The sequence below is a fragment of the Mucor velutinosus genome (assembly GCF_035048745.1).
Source record: "Mucor velutinosus strain NIH1002 chromosome Unknown tig00001542, whole genome shotgun sequence".
In the NCBI taxonomy this organism is placed as follows: Eukaryota; Fungi; Mucoromycota; class Mucoromycetes; order Mucorales; family Mucoraceae; genus Mucor; species Mucor velutinosus.
Genome location: NW_027041924.1, coordinates 22825 through 43262, shown reverse-complemented (window position 1 = coordinate 43262; position 20438 = coordinate 22825). Strand labels below are relative to the sequence as shown.

The window sequence follows — 20438 nt, the reverse complement described above, 5'->3', positions numbered from 1 at the left end:
CGATGTCCATTACCATTTGCTATTCGGTTGTACCAAATATTCCTTCTAACCAATGCTTGATCTTTTCGATTGAAACGGAGAGGAGTCCACAAATTTTTTTCGTTTGTGTCTTTTTATCCAGAAATTTTATTCATATATGGAGGGACAAGAATCACCAGCTAAAAAAATCCTGCATAGATTTTGGATCTGGAAAGAAAAAATGATGCATCAGGCGAGCAAATGTCGTCTTGTCAAATGGTTCTAGATGTTGGCAAAATCACAACATTTCGTATAAACGGAGTTGTCCTTTTAGTATATCATAGATGATATAATTTCTTTGGTTTTTTTTTATGTCTCAGACATTCTCTTCATATATGGACCCTGTTTTCATATAAAAGACATTTTGATAGTTTGACCTTTTCTGCCTTTTCTCCGTATCCAACTGATTTTCCCATTATTTTCTCACGATAACAGCCCATAGGTTTTATGACTCCTTCCTTGCAATTGCGGGACAAGAAACAATGCACGGTTCTTTTACTGTCTGTGCAACTGATGGAAAACGAAAATGAGGGATTTTTTCTTGTATTTGCCAAAAATTTCCTTTATATTTCAACCCAATAAACTGAGTGAAAACCATCATATCCAATCACTGTTGCATGTTTCTTTTTAGTATCTCCTTAAAAATAGGTACACATGTCTCTTTTCAGACACTCCACTTGCCTCGGCAAAACGATACCATCCAGGAAAAAGAATGGCTCCATTTTTTGATCTGGATTGTTGTGCTCCATATATATATATATATATATATATAAATGACATTGGATCATATGAGCAAGGTAGACCACGTTGACCAAATTAAATCCGTTGGCTAGACTAGTGTATATCTCTTGAGAAACCTTGCCTTGCTGTACAAAAAAATAACATTTAGTGGCACTGTTCAGCTCAAATTCAAAAGATTAGCCGCACATTTATAGCTGTGTATGCTGTTTTCTGAGCTCAAACAGCATACACACACATTCTGTGTCGACACCTGGGCAATCCAAGTGCTATAGGTTGCTTGATCCGCTATCTACTCTTGGTAGAGAAGCATGCTATATTAACATTTGATATATGGGGTGTAACCGCAATTTAAATGCAGACATCCACTTGCCTGATCTTCCTTGCATCCTCTATTGCGATTCGTATAATCTCTGCAGGTGCTGAGCACTTGTAACAGGTACAAGATTATGTATTTAGCAGTTATCTAAACCTTAAATCTATAAGCATTGCTAATATCTCATCTAAATTAAAAGCTAAAATACGCGAATTGGTACTAAACCTAAAAATGATGTGTTTTTAATTTATTACAAAAATGAGAGAATATTTATGAAAAGAAAAAAAAAATAAATGTTATATTTAAGCACTAATCTTCAACTTGGCAAACTCTTCAGCAGCCTTCAAAGCATCAGATAAAGCCTCAATCTTATCACCAGAACCTTGAGCAGCATCGTCTTTACCACCCTTCTTACCACCGACCTTTTCACAGACAACGGTAGCCCAGTCAGAGGCCTTGAAACCCTTCTCGATCAGGTTCTTACCCACAATACAGTTGTGTGCAACACGGCCACTAGCCTCATCACCACTCAAGACATAGACAGCCTTATCCTTCAAGTTTGCCTTGGCATAGTTGATAGCACCACCTAAAGCCTTGGAGTTGTTACCAACAGGCAATTCAGTGACGAGGTATTGAGCATCAGGGTTGGCTTCAAAGTACTTCTTGACAGCATCACTGGCTTCCTTGATTTGTTCGGCCTTGCGAGCCTTTTCAGCATTGTCAAAAGCCTTCTTGATTTGAGTGAAACGTTCACGGAAGTGGGCCTTGGAGACAGCAGAGATGACGGCGAGGTCCAACTCCTTGTTGACAACCTTCAATTCAGCCTCGAGTTCAGCACCACTCAACTTTTCAAGTCTATCGAGTTTGCCAACGAATTCGTCAGCATTGCGATGAGCGGCAGCAGCTTCATCACCAGTGACGGCAACAATACGACGGATACCCTTGGCAATACCAGATTCTTCGAGAATGACGAAATACTTGATATCGCTGGTCTTGGCAACATGAGTACCACCACAGAATTCAATGCTGGTAGTACCCCACTTGGGGTTGGAAACATCGTTGGTGATTTCGTCAACATCAAAACCAATAGAGACAACGCGAACGGGATCAGGGTAAGTCTCACCAAAGACAGCTCTCAAACCATGGATGGCCTTGGCAACAGCCAAAGGCACTTCCTTGGAGTACACCTTGAGGTTCTTTGAAATGAAATCATCACAGATCTTCTCGACCTCGGCCAACTGCTTGACATTGACGGGGTTCTTGAAAGAGAAATCGAATCTGAGCTTTTCAGGGGAGACAAGAGAGCCCTTTTGATCAATGTCTTCCTTCAAGACTTCACGGAGAGCAAAGTTGAGGATGTGAGTGGCAGAGTGGTTGTTTCTCAAAGGATAACGTCTGTTGTCATCATAAGACAGCTCGACCTTATCGTCCAACTTGAGTTGACCGTACTTTAAGTGTCCAACGTGGAGGACATAACCACCATACAGTTGACAGTCTTCAACAACGAATTCAGTGTTGCCATCCAAAGTGATGATGGAACCAGTATCGTATTCTTGACCACCAGATTCAGCATAAAAGTTGGTCTTGTCAACCAAGAGACCAAAGTTACGGTCTTCAGGGATATCGGCAGTATTGTCCAAGAACTTGTGTTCAAAGAAGATGGCCTTGATGTCGCCTTGAACATTACCGGACAAGTATTTGTAGCTATCATCAGTCTTGGGGACAGCAGCATTGCTGTCCAAGGCACCGAGATCGTGCACATCCAGAGCGACAACACCTTGACCGTTATCACCACCCTTGACCTTACGAGACTTGTTCTTGGCGGCTTCTTGGGCAGCTTCGAATTGAGCTTCATTGACTTCTAAGCCATTCTCTTCAGCCATGATACGGGTAAGATCGACAGGGAAGCCATAGGTATCATAAAGACGCCAGACATCATCACCAGATAGGACGGAAGATCCGGACTCCTTGGTCTTGTTCATGTAGAGCTCGAAAAGCTTCTCACCACGATCCAAGGTCTTGGAGAAAGCAACTTCTTCTTCATCAAGGATAGCCTTGACATCAGCAGCCTTCTTGGCGAGCTCAGGGTAAGCTTCGTGCATTTGCTCAAGCAAGGTGTCGACGAGAGAAGAGAAGAAAGTACCAATAGGGACATTGAAGTACTTGCGAACATATCTGGCACCACGTCTGAGAATACGTCTCAACACGTAACCACGACCTTCGTTGCTAGGAACGCCACCATCAGAAATAGCAAAAGTCAAAGTTCTAATGTGGTCACCAACGACACGGTAAGCGGTATCGATACCATCCTTATCCTCCTCACCCAACAAACCGGTATAATCTCTAGCGCCAGTCAATTCCTTGATCTTGTCAAACAATGGAGTGAAACAATCAGTGTCGTAGTTGGAGTACTTGTTTTGCAAGATAGAAACAAGACGCTCAAGACCGAGACCTGTATCAATGTGCTGGTTGGGCAAAGGACGAAGAGAGCCGTCGATTTCTCTGTTGAATTGCATGAAAACAAGGTTCCAGATTTCGAGCACATTGGGATCATCCATGTTGACTAAATGAGCAGCATCACGACCACCAATGCGATCGTAATGGATTTCGGAACAGGGACCACAAGGACCTGTCTCACCCATTTCTATACAAAAAATAAAACGATTACTACGAAATTCGGATCAAAAGCAACCTACAACTCACCCCAAAAGTTATCCTTGACACTGCCGGGAATCAAGCGCTTTTCCTCGACACCGAGATCCATCCACATTTGCTTGGCTTCAAGATCGGCAGGAAGACCCATCTTTTCGTCACCACCAAAGTAGGTAACATAGAGACGATCTTCAGGAAGGTCAATCACCTTGGTCAAGAATTCCCAACCAAACTTGGTAGCCTCCAACTAATTTCATGGATTTAGCGCCTTTCCTTCATTTCAATTTTTAGGTCACATCCCAATTTTACCTTGAAGTAATCACCAAAAGACCAATTACCCAACATTTCAAAGAAGGTATGATGATAAGTGTCTCTACCGACATCGTCGAGATCGTTGTGTTTACCACCTAAATGATCCATGTCAACAACTGGCAATCACACGTCTATTGTTACCCAAAATCTAACCTGCACGGATACACTTTTGAGAATTACAGGCACGCTTGACATTGGCCAAGGGTGAATTGGGATCCAAGGTACCCAAGAAGATGGGCTTGTACTATATTGTCGCATGAGTACAGCCAAGCAGGGCGATCAACTGCGGCAAAAAAAATGACTTACTTGGTTCATACCAGCATTGGCAAACAAGAGAGTGGGATCATCGTGGGGAATAGTAGAAGAGGAAGGCACAAAAACATGGCCGTTGTCTTCAAAATATTTGATAAAGGTAGCACGGACCTTGTTAGCGGGCCACTCTGTTTGTCCAGTCATGATGATTGATGTTAGTGTATGATAACAAGAAAAAAAGGGGAAAAGAGAGCAGAGCTATCAATCAATGTCAAAATAAAGAAAAAATTATTTCCCACCTAGAACCAATTACATTGATTGAACAATACCACGTCATGAACTAAATGGGTTGCTTCTTATGCTATTTCCACCAGAAAATATAGACATAACCTTCATATTTGATTCGAGCTTATCTATAATAGGAGTGCAGCCAGGTCTTGAAGAGGTCATGTACTTTGCCACAAACATTGACTCATGGAGTGTCATGAAATGTGTACATGTCAATCCTGCTCTCGGTTTAACGTTGCGCCACTAACTCTCGAATTCAATATCAGTCATTTGAACTGATTTTTATATGAATCGACTAAACATGAGTTCTTATTTTCATGGAGCAATTCCGATACGGGCAGACCGTACGGTAAAACTGCTGCTACTACTTGAAAATATCAATATCGCAGCAAAAACTGGGTACGTTAAAGCTGCAATTTCTCATGTTAGAAGCCTTTGTGGGCTTTTAGAATAGCACCAAACAGTTGCTTTCATCTAGCAGTTGCTTTATAACACCTTTGCTCAACTTTTTTGGGACCAAAAAAATATCGCCAAAAATCGACCAAAAAGCATGAGGGGTACCTCATGGTTTTCTTCGAAAATCAAACGATCGCGTTTTTCACCTTGAAAATGAAGACTTTTACTATGGTATACGAGCCTTTCAGCACTTCGGGTGGTTTCCTGACCTACGCTTCGCTTCGGTGGAAACCAACCTACGTTCAAACGGCTCGCGCTGCCGCGGGCCTTTGGCTAATATCCCAAAATTAATATAGCTAAAATGTTAGAAGAGGAACCCTGATTGTTGATTGATATGTAATCACTAATCGTATGAGTGTTTATGCTTCGGATGGTTCTCACCGAAGCGTAGCAAAGGTAGAGAACCAACCTGCGCAGCGGCAGCTCGTGCTACTGATTGCTCTTGCGTATTTTATCAAAATACTGCTACTTTCATTTTGACCCTCCACTTACACATAGTAACCCTTCCTATTATCTGTGGATCTGATTCTTATGTGATGTTCTACATCCATATACACGTAGCTACTTCATATACGGGCAAGCAGCATACTGGTATTCCCACTTTTTAGTCCTTAGTGTCCCTAATACAGCAAAATTTGAATGCATTTGAGCTGAATTTTCTTGCGTTCAAGGCCGTTTTAGATCGTCAGAATAGCCCCAAATGGTTGCTTTCATCTGGCAGTTACTTTCTGACACTTTTGCTCGACTTTTTGGGACCAAAAAAACATGGTCAAAAATCGACCAAAAAGCATGAGGTATCCCTCATGGTTTTCATCGAAAATCAAACGATCGCATTTTTCATCTTGATAATGGAGACTTTTACTATGGTATATCTTGAATCAAAACGTTTCTATCGATCCAAAGCAACCTCTGAAATCATCTTTGTGGGACTTTGATATGTAAAATTTCGACATTTTGGCCATAAATCTCTTTTCATATTTTTACAAATCATTCAATAAGTGTATTCAAAACATCTATTTTACTTAGTACCATTGGAAGCGCCTTGAAAAGTACTCCAGGAAAGCTTAAGGAAGCATGGGGTGATTATCATACTTCACTTAGTCGAATCTGCAAAAATAGCTCGATCGAGTCCAAAATTATCAAAATATGTCCAATCTGGAACAGACTATGATTCTGGGTTTGAATTAATTTTGGCTGGTAGGGCCAGCTGGAAAACTCATGCCCTTTTCATAAGGCAATACAGTAGTAAATGCCCTCGAAGCGTATAGAAAGTAGGTGGCAGGTCATAGTACTATCGTTTGTAATGATATTTTATTGCCTTCTATATCGTTCATAATGATATTTTATTGCATTCTATATTTAATAACGTTAGTCTGGACATTGACAATGCATGGGTTGCATAAAATGTCTGCAGTAAGTAATGAAATCTCTGAGGCTCTGAGACGTCGCTCAAATAAAACATTGACAGCATTGAGCAGAGGAAAGAGGGTAGAAATAATAGTGGTTTTTATTGATTGATTGTAAAATCATTATTCTCATATGAGCCAGGTCTGATAGATGCCTTGAAACTCAGGTTCCATATTAGGATTGTAAAGTGCAAAAGGACTGAACATTTATTATGTTATGATATTAAATCTAAATGTTTCTCTTGATCCAACGCAACCCCTCAAACCGCTTTTATGAGGTTTTCATATGTAGAATCTCGACATTTTTGCTGGAAACCTCATTTCATACTTTTTGATATTGCTCGATAACTTTGTTCGGAACACATCTTTTAACAATTATCATCTGATGCGCCTTAAAAAGTACTTTAGAAATGCATTAGGAAGTGTGAGATGATCATCACAATTTTATAGTCGAACCTTTTAAAATAGGTCGAATCATATCCCAAAAGTTTCAAAAATAGCAAATCAGGACAGAACATGTAACGGAGATTAAATTGATTTTGGTTGCTTAATGCTGTTGAACGCTCATGGGCATAGGGCTCATATCGAAAGTGGAGATGTTAAAATGCCAAGGCAAGACAGTCTCCATAGTAAATACTTATTGCTACTGTATAATGTATATATCAAACTAGCGGATCTATCTTGCTACGCTTGATGTCAGTGTCACCCTGCGGGCTCTCGCCGAAGTCAATTCAGATCAGAGATATCAAGTAGATTTTAAACAATCACTTAATAGTAAAAGAAAGGATATATTAGGTTCAGGAGGCAGAGGTGTCCATTCGCTGATGCTGCTCTTGAGATGGCACCATAAAGCTGGCCATGCGTAAATACAGGACTTGTGTAAGATCTACAGCGACTTTTTTGAGGTATTGCCATTACAAAAGACACCTCCATGAGGCAAATCAGCCCAAAAAAAAGTATTTGCGCTAATGAATTACCCTTTCAATTCCATGATCCCCATTTAATCAGCATCGAAACCATCATTGTCATCAACAGAAAGGCATTTAGGTCAGCCAGTAGCAGTGCCGCTGCCGCCAAAATCAATTGAAACTCAGTTTATTTTTTTCTGTTCAAGATTGGACAGGTCTCGTCTTTTTTCGACTTCTTTAATTTATTTTACGATATTCGACTATATAAACTGTAATAATCATCAGATGCTTTCTAATACACTCGGAGTACTTTTCAAGGCGCTTCCAATGATGCCAAGTAAAACAGATGGTTTGACTGAACTTAATGAGCAATTATAAAAAATTTGAAATAGGGCTTTTGGCCAAAATGTCGAAATCTTGCATATGAAAACCTCATAAAAATGGTTTGGGGGGTTGCGTTGGATCAAGAGAAACATTTTGATTTAATATTCACCATAGTAAAAGCCTTCATTTTCAAGGTAAAATATGCAATCGTTTGATTTTCGATGAAAACCATGAGGGGTACCTCATGCTTTTTGGTCGATTTTTGGCCATGTTTTTTTTTCGCCCACAAAGTTGAGCAAAGGTGTCAGAAAGTTACTACTACTCAAGTACAATTGTTTGGCGTCATTCCGGTGGCTCATAAAGGTCTACATGTCAAGATATGAAGGCTTGAAGACCGTCAAATTTGGTTATGTATTGCTTTATAGAGTTTATTTCTACAGCATAAATCACATCTTTGGTAGCTAAAATCTTCTGGAAAGGCAGTTCTGTAGCTTGGGCAATTTTTAATTCTAATAGGAGGCACATTGATTTTGGTAAGACTAATTAATGCAAATTTTGACGTGTTATGTTGTTGGTAAGCATGATAATAATGGAAATGAAAAACCGAATTTGCTACTTGAATACTATGGTTTTGCGCCTTCGCTTCGCTGCGATCAGTCCCTCATATAGATCAATGTTACCAAGTGTTGGATTAGACGCCTGATTACCATGGCTTTGCACTTTTGCTTCGCTACGGTAAACCCCCCCCCCCATAAATCAACGCTATCAAGTGTTGGATTAGATGCATTATGTTCTTCCTCCACACCCCTTCCCCATTGCCGGCTTTGCCGGTGGGTGTATTCACCTTGTACGGCACATAATTCTTTAAATTTTTGAAAGGATATGATTTGTTTGTCTACTTTTTTTTTGAATGTTTTACAGCATATATAATGATACATACAGAGCTGAATAGAATGAGTATAAAAAGCGTTTGCATTTGATATCTATCCTAGACATTTCATACAAAGATTTTTTTCCTGCCATGTACATTGCCTACATGTTTGTTGTGCTTTTAATGATTAGATGACCCCGGATTGTTGTAATAAAAATGCTATCTCTCTCGTACTGGTAGATTGAATAAACGGCATGCACTAGTCAAGCAACTATGAAAGATGTTTAGGCAAGCGGAAAGACATCTAAATACAAATCTTGCTTAATTTGCAGTATTGCCAGCGTCTACATACTATAAAGTTGCTTTGAAAGCTATACAAACATCTTTGCTGTTCATAATACTATCAAGAACCATACTGTAGTGAATCGATCCATGATCTGCATAATTGGCAGATGACATTTAGGAGGTTCAATACTGTGGCTTGTAATTGACCAGAATACATGCGTGAGCTTTTCCGTACTGCTAATTTTTTTCGTCCTTGTTCCACTACTACCACTTTGATTCATATAGCAACTACAAATGGATTTGAGAATATTATCACCAGTGCCAACTACCAAGGTCAAGAATGACCGCATGGATGTCGATGAAGAAACTGTTCATCTCGTCAATCCTGGTGAAACAGTAACCACCGATCAACAATTCATGAGGTAAACTTCGCTCTTTTGTGTTCGGATATGCCACAACAGCAACAGATATTCATATAATGCGTTATAAAACAGAGGTCATGGTACTTACACTGACGGAGAAGGCACTGTCTTGTCTTCTGTTGCTGGTGCAGTGGAAAGAGTCAACAAATTACTGTCAGTCAGACCATTAAAGACACGTTATACAGCTGAAATTGGTGATATTGTAGTGGGTCGTATTACAGAGGTGAGTGTTCAGTTGCTTGATTGTCTCCGAAAATCTGACTCAATGGGATGTATAGGTCGCAATGAGAAGATGGAAAGTAGATACCAACGCTAGACAAGATGCCAACCTTTTATTGAGTTCAGTCAGTCTTCCTGGAGGTGTGCAGAGACGTAAGAATGAAGCAGATGAACTGCAAATGAGGCAATTCTTTTGTGAGGGTGATGTGTTGGTGGTAAGTGTTTGCTTATTCTATTGGTCATGGCAATGGGTTATTGACACTAGAGCAGGCTGAAGTTCAAGCATTTTATGCTGATGGCACGATGGGTCTCCATACTCGTGGATTCAAGTTTTGCAAATTGAGAAACGGATCGTTCTTGTGTGTGCCTCCTGTGCTTGTCCAACGCTGTAAATCACAATTTCACTCTTTACCATGTGGCGTAGATGTCATTCTTGGGTTGAATGGATACATTTGGATTCACAAGAAATTCGAAATTACTGGCGATGAATCAGATCCTACTGTCTCTTATTCCAGCGAGAACGATGTAAGTATAGCAAGCAAAAGACATCATTAGACTGGGTGATTGACATTTCACTGTTTAGCCCATCACTGAGGAAGAGAGACAAGACATTGCTCGTGTGTCAAACTGTATTGCAGCACTCGCTAAACAGTATATGCATATCAATGATACAATCATTGTCTATACATACGAAGCTTCTTTAGAATATACCGTCAAGGAATTGCTCAATTTAGATGTTATTGAATCAATCACCTCAGAGGCTAGCTTAAGGATGCATGCCGTATAAGTTCAGACGTCTTCTTTTTTCCCCTCTTTTTCCCTTGTAAATACTATTATCAATATATTGGCTGTATGGTAATTTATTATCCCATGTCTCTATATTCTTTCGGAATAAAACTCTGGTATACATTTATGATTTTTCTTCCGTGTCTGTGGGTTTCCAAGAATCTGGCGATATAGAGCCAGAGGCAACATCCTCAATGATGGTCCAATCCTGATCTTCCTCTCCAAAGCTGGATGCCATCATATCCTCACCCCCCTTACTCGTCTTGAGAATGGACGACGATGTTCTCGCTTTAGCAAGCTCCATATCACGATAAATGCACTGAATGGCTGTGTCCACGCCCGTTTCCTATGAAAAAAAAAAAAAAAAAAAAAGTGTCAGTAGTGTATGCTCGGTCTAGTCATGCACATTACTTACAGCACGAATTTTTTGACCAACACGGTTAGCCACTTTGAGCATGTTTTCATCAGTAGACACCACTCTCAAAGCAGCAGACAGAGTATCTACAGTCAGATTCTTGATGCATCTTCCTATTCCCATTTCTTCCACTCGTTCTCCCCAAAAGAACTGATCTGCAAAGAACGGCTTGATAATGGTAGGTCTTCCCGCACGAAGACCAGCAGCAGTTGTACCAGCACCACCATGATGCACCACAGCACGGATCTTGGGAAACAACCAATCATGAGGAACTGACTGCACGCTCATGATGGTTCCTGGATGTCTACTCAGCATGTCTGCTTCTTCACTGACCGCACCTTGCTTGTGACGAGACGACCAACCTTTTGATACAATTGCCCTGACATTGGATAACAACACGGATTCAATGATAACACGCGTGATACCCACAGGGTCTGACACAATGATGGATCCAAATCCAATGTACACGATAGGCCTGGTGTCCTGAGCTTCGATGAATGCCTTGAGGTCTGGATCAGGCGTCCATCCTGTTTGTGGGTTATCCAGGAACCAATATCCAGTGCAATGTATCCAATCTAGCCAATCCAGTGGGCTGGGCACAATGCTCGGACTGAATGAGTACAGATAGGGGATCTTCCATACTTCCAGCTTCTCGTAGCTTGTTGATGGTATTCCTAGTGTTGTTTTTCTGAATGAATTTGTGCGTGCAGCAATGGCTCTCCAAACAGCATGATCAAATAGGACATAGGTCATATCGTTGTATAGTCTGCCTTTAGGGTTGTTGGGAGTGGCAAATGGGTGAGGGAAGGATCGTGTGCGAGTCATTGGCATGGGGAATGATCTAAAGTAAGGAACTTGCAATGCTTCTGCCATATGAACGCCAATCATTGCACTGGGGCTCTCAATGATGATTTCTGTGCCTTGGACAGCCTTCCATGATAGAGTAAGCAATTCATCGATCCAATCTTTAAACTAGATAGGCTGATGTAAATATCCCAAATAACGGTGCGAATGGAGGAGGGGGGGGGGAGATCTGTATGCTTACCAGACGAAGACCTTCCACAACAAAATTAACGCTGAAAAAGTTGTTCTCAACACAAATCCTCTATTAACATAGCTTAAGTTCACATTGCACTACTCCATCTCGGTCAAATTTACCATAAGCTCTCCTGGGTCACCACCTACAGTTCTAAATTCTATGCCGTGCTCCTCTATCCAGTCTTTAAATTCATCGTGCGTAGCAATTCTGCAGCAATGTCCTTCCTTCATTAAACCCTTACACAGCGCAATATATGGTTGAACATCGCCCCGCGTGCCAATCGTGATACAAGTAAAATGCAGCGACTTTTCAGGCTTCTTGTACACAATCGTTTCAGTTTGCTGGCGAGATAGCACTGGCAAACTAGCATCATTGGGCACCACTCGGCCAATAGCGTCTTTTTGCTCGTCTTCCATCAGTCTGACTTCCCAATCCTTAATTTTCCTATAGACATGTCATAAGGATGCATACAAGTAACAGGTGGTTATTCAAGCATCAACCTACTTTTCGGCTTTATCTGGCTCCGTTTGGCTCTCCAACGCTCTTTTGTGCTGCAAAAAGAGCTTAGCAAAGCAGCTGTTTCTTCGTGTAATGGATGAAAATTCGAGGTAAATTTCTTTCTTGGTCTGCGTAAGGATGCTGAGCGAATGGAAAATGTAGCCTCTGCTTCTCAGTTTTTGTATGCGAATGACGTCCAGGAAAGGGATGATCATCTATACAGAGTCTCATAAGCCAAAGCGTTCAATCACAACGCATCTTTTTTTTTTTTTTTTTTTTTTTTTTACCTTGGCCTTGGTAGCAAATCCTTTGGCATTGAACGAAATGTAGTTGGAGGAAATGTACAATTTTCCGTAGCATGGTAATGTCTTCATCAATGAGCATCGATAGACTACACACACCGCTGGTTAGTAGATACTCTCCAGCAACACAAACTATCTCTCACCTGTTAATAATTTCTCTGATTCCGGCAAAATGAAATACTTTTGAAAATTGGTCATGGTACGGTCATCCAGAACTTCTGCCTCGTCTGCACGTGGGCTACTGACCGTATCTAATCTATAATGCTCCTCCTCGTCATCTTCCTCCCCCTCTTCGTCGTCGTCTTCATCATCTATTGCTAAAGCAGTGGATGGACTACCCTCCATGGTGTTGCCTCCCAGAAGTCCGTACACTAGCTTCATGCCAGATCGACGCTTCCCATGTAACCAGCCCACGGATTGATCGTCGTCGTCTGAACTGGAAGATTCCTGTAATTTATCAGATGCTGCTGTGGATTTGCTAGATGATGCTGATGGGTACAGAAAATCTTTCAATGCACCGGGTACAGCAAGCGCATTAGCGACTACTGAATTGGATCTTTTGGGTGCAGGTATAAATCCCGCTGACGATGCTGCTGGAATCATGATAGGCTGCGAATCGGCATCATACAAGTCTGATATTGATAGAGAAGGTGAGTTGTTGGTTGAATCATGATCTGACGTGAGTGCATGTAACTTGTCGGATCCTGATGCTGCTGCTGTATCACGAGAATAACCCTCCCATGCCAATTTCAGCCGCTTGAATGTCGTCTCGATATCCGAGAAATAGGCAAAGTAATACTAGATTCTCATCAATACGTCTGTATATACATAGCTTACACAATCGGCTCACCTCGTCCATCACAAAGCTATCGTCAATGCCCACTGCTCTGATCTTGAGGAACTTTTGGAATTCAAATGCCTCTGTTTGCTCGATATCCAGTATATTTTCAAACGGTAATGTGATCTTTAAACTACTGCCATTATTCTTGGCCCTAAATATAGCCTTTTGAAGAGCATTCGTCCTACCACAGCAATGAGTCCAATGTTGCAAACACTCGTTCAGATAAGCAAATTTTTACCACTCTATTACAGCTGCATTTGTATCCGCCTGAAAATGCCATGTCTTGTTCATTGTCACTACTCGAAATCCGTACTTTCTCTTGGTGGATTGACGCACAGCAATTGCGTATTTTAGATCAATCTTCCCCAACGGTGAATAAGAATCTGTGGAACTCTCAAACCAAGTCAGCACATCGTCATTTACATCAAAAAAGAAGCGTTCAAATGTGCTCTTCATCTTGCCGGCTTTTTTCAGTTGTAAATAGCCAGATTTGTGGAAAACAAGCTAACAACATCAGTCAGATGTATGGATGTAATACAGGTATACTTACTTGGCTTTTGGGCAGCGAAGCATAGAAGCAAATGTGATTGTCCGTAAGATACATAAAGCCAGGCACGATGGCAGACTGAACAATGTAGCATGGCCATTCTGTAAGAGTTGCCAGCACTTAGTTGCTACCCCGATAAACGAGCTGCTTTCTTACCTCCTCTTAGTGATTCTTTTGCTGGAAGATGGAATACGCTCTTTAGTTTGTCCTCTATGCTTGCATCGTTTGCTACGGATGAATCGCTCGAGGATGCTGTCACGGATTCCTCTATCTTTGCGCCTGTAGCTTCTGCTAATAGCTCTCGGATCACGTCTGGTTTCTCTGACGTAACTTTGGTATCGGTATCATGATCTGTATGTGTGTCTGGAATATCCCAAGCGCTGCTGTTGGTTAAAAGGGCTTCGGTTGAGCAGCGTAAGTCTACACAAGAGTATCAGTATGAGTCACTGTATAGGACCAGTGGATGATTTACCGCTAGTTGAGCCTATGTAGATGCCGTCAGTTCTATGTGTCTATCGGTCTTTGGGTGAGTGCATCTACCTTTCATGTCTTCTACTTCTTGTGTCTCGAACTAGCAGAAATAGAAAAAGAAAAACAATCAGTAACAAGCAAGAGAAAGAAAGGGGAGAAGGATAGTTACAACTTGGGCAGCAGCTGATACAAACTGCAGTACATTGTGATTAGCAGTATCCATTTATTAATCTCTATTATTATGATGATTTGATATTTTGGAGAAAATCAATGATGTGAAATTAAGAGGAAAAGAAAAAAAAAAAGAGCTCATTCATGCAATAGGGCTAAATACGCTTGATTGGATTCAACCCCTCGGCGCGTGATAACGGTCATTGAATCACACAATCCAGCAGGCTTTCGTATGATGTATAGTTTGATTTATGATAGATAAACTTGTAACAGTGCCTTCTGTAGTAGTGCTTTCCAGGATGCCATAAATGCGTAGGCTCAGTGTGCATGTGCTCGTTAGAAATGCAATGCTTCTCGTTCCTGTTTAGATCTCGTTCAAGTTCATCTTGAACTGTTTTTACAATGAATGACATGTAGCTTATGGAATCCGTCTTTCAAATGGTGTCATTTAAAGTTGAGACCAGAACGCATAAACCATTGACAAACAAGTACTGACCGAGTGCTTCCATATATTTGGGTGCTGTACGACAGATGAGCCATGTTGTTTCACCAACACACGTCGATAAGCTCACATCTGACTCCATTTCAGTTGTTATAGAGATCCATGAAAAAAGTGGCTCCATTGCTTACTTGAAGACTTCAGTGTCGATTCCGCAGGCTGGGCAGAATGTCTTTTATTAGCAACAGTGGCCAAGCAGACACTAATGGCATGCAATGTCTAGTTTTTCAAATCAATAAAGATCGCATCTTGAATGGCATATTGATAAGTCTTTTGTGAGCCTATGTTTAGGTGATATATGCTTATGATTAACAACTATTTGCGCCACACATCCTTTTAACAAAATGACCTAAACCAGGCAGCCTTTATAAAGTGTCGGCAGCATTCATGCAACATCTAAAAGGAGAGCTTTAGGGTGACTGGTGAGAACCAAGTGACCCAAATTGGCTGACGCTGCTGTTGGAAATGTCTCTTTTATACAATAATTTCCTCTTTTTGTTTGCTTGTAATATCACTCTACTTACTATGGTGGATAGATCATTAAATACAGCTAACTATATACCATTCTCTCCCCTTCGAAATACGTTTAATGATGATTACGAGTCTGGCATGGAGGCTTCTGCTTCCTCTATGGCATCTGGAGGAGACGAGGATGACGATTTCGACGATGTAGAGGAAGAAGACCAAAAGCGCAAAGAAGAGTTGAGAAAGCTATTTCAAGAGAGGCATCAGCCCAAGAAATCTCTCATGAACTATACAAAGACGAGCAACAAACTCACTAGCAAATATCATCGAAGAATGAGCAGTGGGAATAGTAGCACAGATAGTAATGCTCCTGCATCTACAGCAACAACGGCAACAGACTTTCGCACTCCACTGCCTGTCATTCGCCAAACCAACGCTCGCATCAGCAATATTGCTACTGTCAGTTCTGCTGCTGCTGATGCTGCTAGAAGGGAGGATGTGCCAACACCAACCTCAGGTTATGATGGAGACACTGAAGGCCCTGTCATCAACGAGAGTAAACCAAACTTTCGCTTATAATAAAGAAAGGCTGCAGCTTTTACAGTCGAGTTATGCGGATAAGAAGTGTGTTGGAGAGTGCTTGGAAAGCAGTGAGCCATATAGCTTAATGCTTCATTGTTACATGCGTGAATGAGGTGTTTCTATATTGCAGCTAGTAGAGCGTTGTGTATTTGAATGCAAGTTAGGATGCTATTCTCTCTGTTCGTGTCATTTACACTTGATGATAACGATGATAAAGGTCTCGATTTAAGATCAATTTTGAGAGGACATTGAGTTTGGTAATTTATAGCCTCGATAGGCTCTCTTACGGATTCCAAGAGCAAATGAGCATTAATTTCTATCAAATAGAGTCTCCCTCCATGGGTTTGGAGGACTAAATGTGGTCAATTGGATTGGATTGTATGCAAGATTATGATCAGCACGATTGAAACGGAATCAGTTACAGGACAGACAGGCTACTGAGACTATTGGATTGACTGATTAAAGCAGATTTAAAGCATACGTGCGCAACGAGCTTGTGTCGATCCGCATCAAATACGACTGTATATTAATTTTACTTTTTGAGGCGTAACTAAATAACACAATTGATGCTCAATATTCAGCTTTTTGCTTGAACATTGAAATGAAAGCGGCCCTAATTGCCGATACTGTGAGTCTCTATTTGCCATTAAACATTTGAGATCTTTTACAATTTTCAAGCTGATCCTTTATAATCATTGGATTCACAATAGAATAAACTATATTTAGCATATTTCGCAATGATGAAGCTCTCTAGATTATACAGAGAATGATCAGTGCTTGCATCGTAGACACTTTCCAAGTTGTTTGGAAAATTATCGACAATTCAAAAGATAGGCTTATCCATTTTCTTTGAGAGGATCCTTCTTGGACTTACGAGACCCAACTTGCCTTGTCCCTACTCTTGCAAATTACTCTTGAAATATGATTGTCAACAGTGACACAAGCCTTGTACTGCACATCCAGGGGTAAATGAATATTATTGTGTGCGCAAATGGCTCATATGTTTCTTTTTAATTTTGGTTAAATATAAACTAAATAAACATACAACCAAATATACAGTTGGCACCATTGATGGCATTTAGGGCCACATCCTTTCTGTCAGTATTTGCTCCCGAAAATGTGCATCATCTACTTTGCTGTCGAGATAGAAGGTGTGACAAAGAAAGTGCTTAAACTTCTACTCGAAATTAGATGACACAGTTGAGATTTCCTTAACAGGATAATTGGCACTTCCATAACATTGAAGCCACTCAATACTGTATCTTTTAAAAGAAATCTATATGTTCGCAACTGTTCCTAAATCAGATAATGTTACAAATAATGGGCGAAATAGCATTACTCATTGAAATTTGATCATGTATGATGAATAATTGCGTGTAACATGTAGCCTGAATGAAAAGTTACGTTTCAGAGCTTTGTATTAGTTACAAGGCAAATCTAGATGAATAAAGGTATCGCTTTATTTTGATCTTGACATCATAATTAACAGTTGTCTATTTTGGTTAAGTCGGCAAGCCCGTTAAAAGGATTTCCAAGCACATATCATGTAAATAATAGTTAAAGTTTTTACTTGGCAAAAATACATGTACAACGCACACATGATGTATACAGTAGACATCACAACAAAGGCACATGAAAAATACTCTCTTTACTAACTATTTCGGTACTCAACGTTTATTATTTTTACTCTGCTTGAGCCTTTCCTTAGCCAATGGATGATCCGCTGGTGTAAGAAGTTCGAAACTGCATAGTAATTCTTCATTGACACTCATGATGGCTCCAAAATTATCAAACTCTCCACAGTAGTTGGGTGCTGAAAACACAGTAACAAGAGATCTGTTTGAGAAAAACTCGTATCCATCCTCCACCACCTATACAGATATGTAAGCATGCTTTAATCAAACATGGCACACGTTCCTTTGCTTACCATGTGTGCTCGACACACCAGATCCAAATCAAATTTAGACAGGAATTCGTTTATAACCTTTTTCCCAAACACATAAGACACTCCTCTTTCATTATCCTCCCAGTCTGTCTCGATGTCAGCAGGGTCACTCCATAGCAGATCGTTCAGTAATCCATAATCAGGCACATCGGTTGGTCGTTGTATATTTCGAATATCATCCATACTGTTCAATGAAGGGCTGAGACCACCATGAACACAAAAGATCTTGCCAGCTACTAGACCAGCAATAGGCAGTGTATTGAAGACATCGACAAATGTCCGCCACATCTTTGGACTAAGTCTACGTTTACATTCGTCATAGAAACCGTAAACTAGATTACACACAGAATTAGATCTTTGCCACGATGATGTAGACTAAAATTGTGATTCATGTACCTTTTGTCACATTTGCGCACTCGTGGTTTCCACGTAAAAGGAAGAAATTCTCCGGGTATTTGATCTTGTAACAAAAGAGCAACAGCATATTTTCAAGACTTTGCTTGCCTCTATCCACATAATCGCCCAAGAACAGATAGTTTGAGCTAGGTGGAAATCCCCCCATCTCGAATAATCTGATCAAGTCGGTAAACTGGCCATGGGTATCACCTACTACCTTGACAGGTGGAGAAAGTTCTAATAGAGACTAAGATATAAAAAGGTTAATTTTTTACTTGCTAAATATATAAAGCATACACACATTACAGGTTGACTTAAGAATATATCCATGGCAGCTCTACAGATGGCTGTCACTTCAGATGACTTCAAACATAGTTGTTTGGATACTTTGCTAGCATACCCTGCTTCCAGTAACCGATGGATGTATTCGTCGATATTGGTAGTTGAAGAGTATTCTGATGACATGGAGTTTACTGTCAACTGGTTGATGGATCCGACTGTAAGTTGATTTGCATCGTCTATTTGACCTTGAAATGGATGTGCTGCTCCTTCTGATTGTCCTTGCTGTTGAGGAGGCCAATAATCAGAAGTTGCGAGGAGTTTATGCTGCTGTGGATTTTCAACTTTGCCTTGGAATGGGTCTGTTCCTCTGGGTAAAGTGTCTTCATTATTATTAGGGAGCGGGTAATCTGGATTTAACTGAGCCAAGGTATTATTGTTATTAGTGGTATTATTGCTGTAGTTATTAAGGCTGCCAATGGTATTGTTGTGGTTGTTGTTTTTCGATGTTAGTAGGATTGAATTGACTGAATGTGCTGTATTGGTTGAATGTTCATTTTCAAGATCAATACGTGGAGGCAAAGGCATGCTCTTGCTCTTTTTGGCTCTTTTGTCTTTCTTTAAGCCCTTTTTAGTTGATACATTATTTCCCATTTTTGTTTGAAAAAAGAACAAAAAGAAAAAGAAAAGGGAAAAGTTGAAAGAGGAGTTCCATGATTTCAATTTATGATAATTTAAATTTGAGGGAGGGGGTTCACCATTTTGGATTTCCGTGACATTAAAGTTTGTGTGTATGATGAGTGATATTCTATCAAGAACATGTCTCTTTTCCTTTGTCATCCAGGACCAAGTGATGAGTGCTTCCATTTGCATATCTAAAGCCTCGCTTTAGGTTAGTTGCCTTATACGAGATTCAGTTCACAAAGATCGACATTGGTCTTCGGAGCCCAAATGCTTCTAGCAACGCATCATCTAATCCATCTGTTTAAGTAAGACATGAGGTGTTGCACGCTTCAAGCTAAATTAAATATGAAGTACCTCAACTCTGTCAACTTATTTTTTTTCAAAGACTGGATATGCCTAAATGCTAATGTCTGTCAAAATAAAACATGGAGGGCCACAACCCCAACTCAGTAGTCAGATATTGCTTCCGTTACTTAAATGTAGATTCAACCTTTTGTCATGTTCCTGCAAAGCGGTCAATTGTATATTTACTCTGCATTCTCGACTCTTGAACCAATATATCTCAATAATTAAATTCATCCAGCCACCTCGAAAGTACCAGCAATTCGATTTCTGTTTATATAGCTTCCAATGCTTGATTTGGATTTTGAATGTGAAGCTCTAGTAAGGCTTGATATGTGTTTCATAAACGCTGCATGCCATAATTGCTATGACTTATGCAAAGAGCCCCAAAAATAGCTTTGCATGTGCATCACTAGCGAGTGACCTAATTATTACATCTAATACAGCAATGGAATATTTTTAACTCTTCCAGTCTTTCAACATATAAACGGCCTTGTACAGCATCAAAACGAAACAAGAAAAATTACTTTCCAGAAAGAAGTTTTCTGATATTTATTTCAAACCAAATCATATTGCAGACTGCAGATTTATAACTAGAGCGAAAACATAATTGAGGTTGATAATAACACTGATTACTGATCAGTTCATCAACTGAAATAACCATAATATTATCCTGCTACATTCATCCAAAATAGGGAATCTACCATAC

General features: G+C 40.3%; 5 protein-coding genes across 5 annotated transcripts; 2 read left to right on the top strand and 3 right to left on the bottom strand.

Moving 5' to 3' along the window:
• Nucleotides 1-1374: 1374 nt before the first annotated feature.
• ATC70_004688 (uncharacterized protein) lies at nt 1375-4492 on the bottom strand (the record flags this gene model as incomplete). Its single annotated transcript, XM_064823988.1, has 5 exons — nt 1375-3716; nt 3776-3971; nt 4034-4131; nt 4190-4280; nt 4343-4492. The coding sequence occupies 5 exons, from the start codon at nt 4490-4492 to the stop codon at nt 1375-1377; spliced, it is 2877 nt and encodes a 958-aa protein (XP_064676924.1).
• Nucleotides 4493-9120: 4628 nt separating this feature from the next.
• On the top strand, nt 9121-10254 carry ATC70_004687 (Chitin deacetylase; the record flags this gene model as incomplete). The annotated part of the gene is made up of 5 exons (XM_064823987.1): nt 9121-9248; nt 9321-9471; nt 9527-9682; nt 9738-9992; nt 10051-10254. 5 exons carry the CDS (start codon nt 9121-9123, stop codon nt 10252-10254), a joined length of 894 nt encoding a protein of 297 aa, XP_064676923.1.
• A 123-nt stretch (nt 10255-10377) lies between these two features.
• Nucleotides 10378-14589, bottom strand: ATC70_004686 (uncharacterized protein; the record flags this gene model as incomplete). The annotated part of the gene is made up of 14 exons (XM_064823986.1): nt 10378-10599; nt 10669-11640; nt 11714-11773; nt 11827-12151; nt 12212-12420; nt 12493-12596; nt 12651-13305; nt 13358-13529; nt 13587-13852; nt 13899-13996; nt 14052-14315; nt 14368-14379; nt 14436-14466; nt 14536-14589. The coding sequence occupies 14 exons, from the start codon at nt 14587-14589 to the stop codon at nt 10378-10380; spliced, it is 3444 nt and encodes a 1147-aa protein (XP_064676922.1).
• A 972-nt stretch (nt 14590-15561) lies between these two features.
• Nucleotides 15562-16080, top strand: ATC70_004685 (uncharacterized protein; the record flags this gene model as incomplete). Its single annotated transcript, XM_064823985.1, has 1 exon — nt 15562-16080. The coding sequence occupies one exon, from the start codon at nt 15562-15564 to the stop codon at nt 16078-16080; it is 519 nt and encodes a 172-aa protein (XP_064676921.1).
• Nucleotides 16081-17750: 1670 nt separating this feature from the next.
• URA4 (dihydroorotase) lies at nt 17751-19357 on the bottom strand (the record flags this gene model as incomplete). Its single annotated transcript, XM_064823984.1, has 4 exons — nt 17751-17954; nt 18011-18360; nt 18425-18671; nt 18731-19357. The coding sequence occupies 4 exons, from the start codon at nt 19355-19357 to the stop codon at nt 17751-17753; spliced, it is 1428 nt and encodes a 475-aa protein (XP_064676920.1).
• Between the last annotated feature and the right edge of the window lie 1081 nt (nt 19358-20438).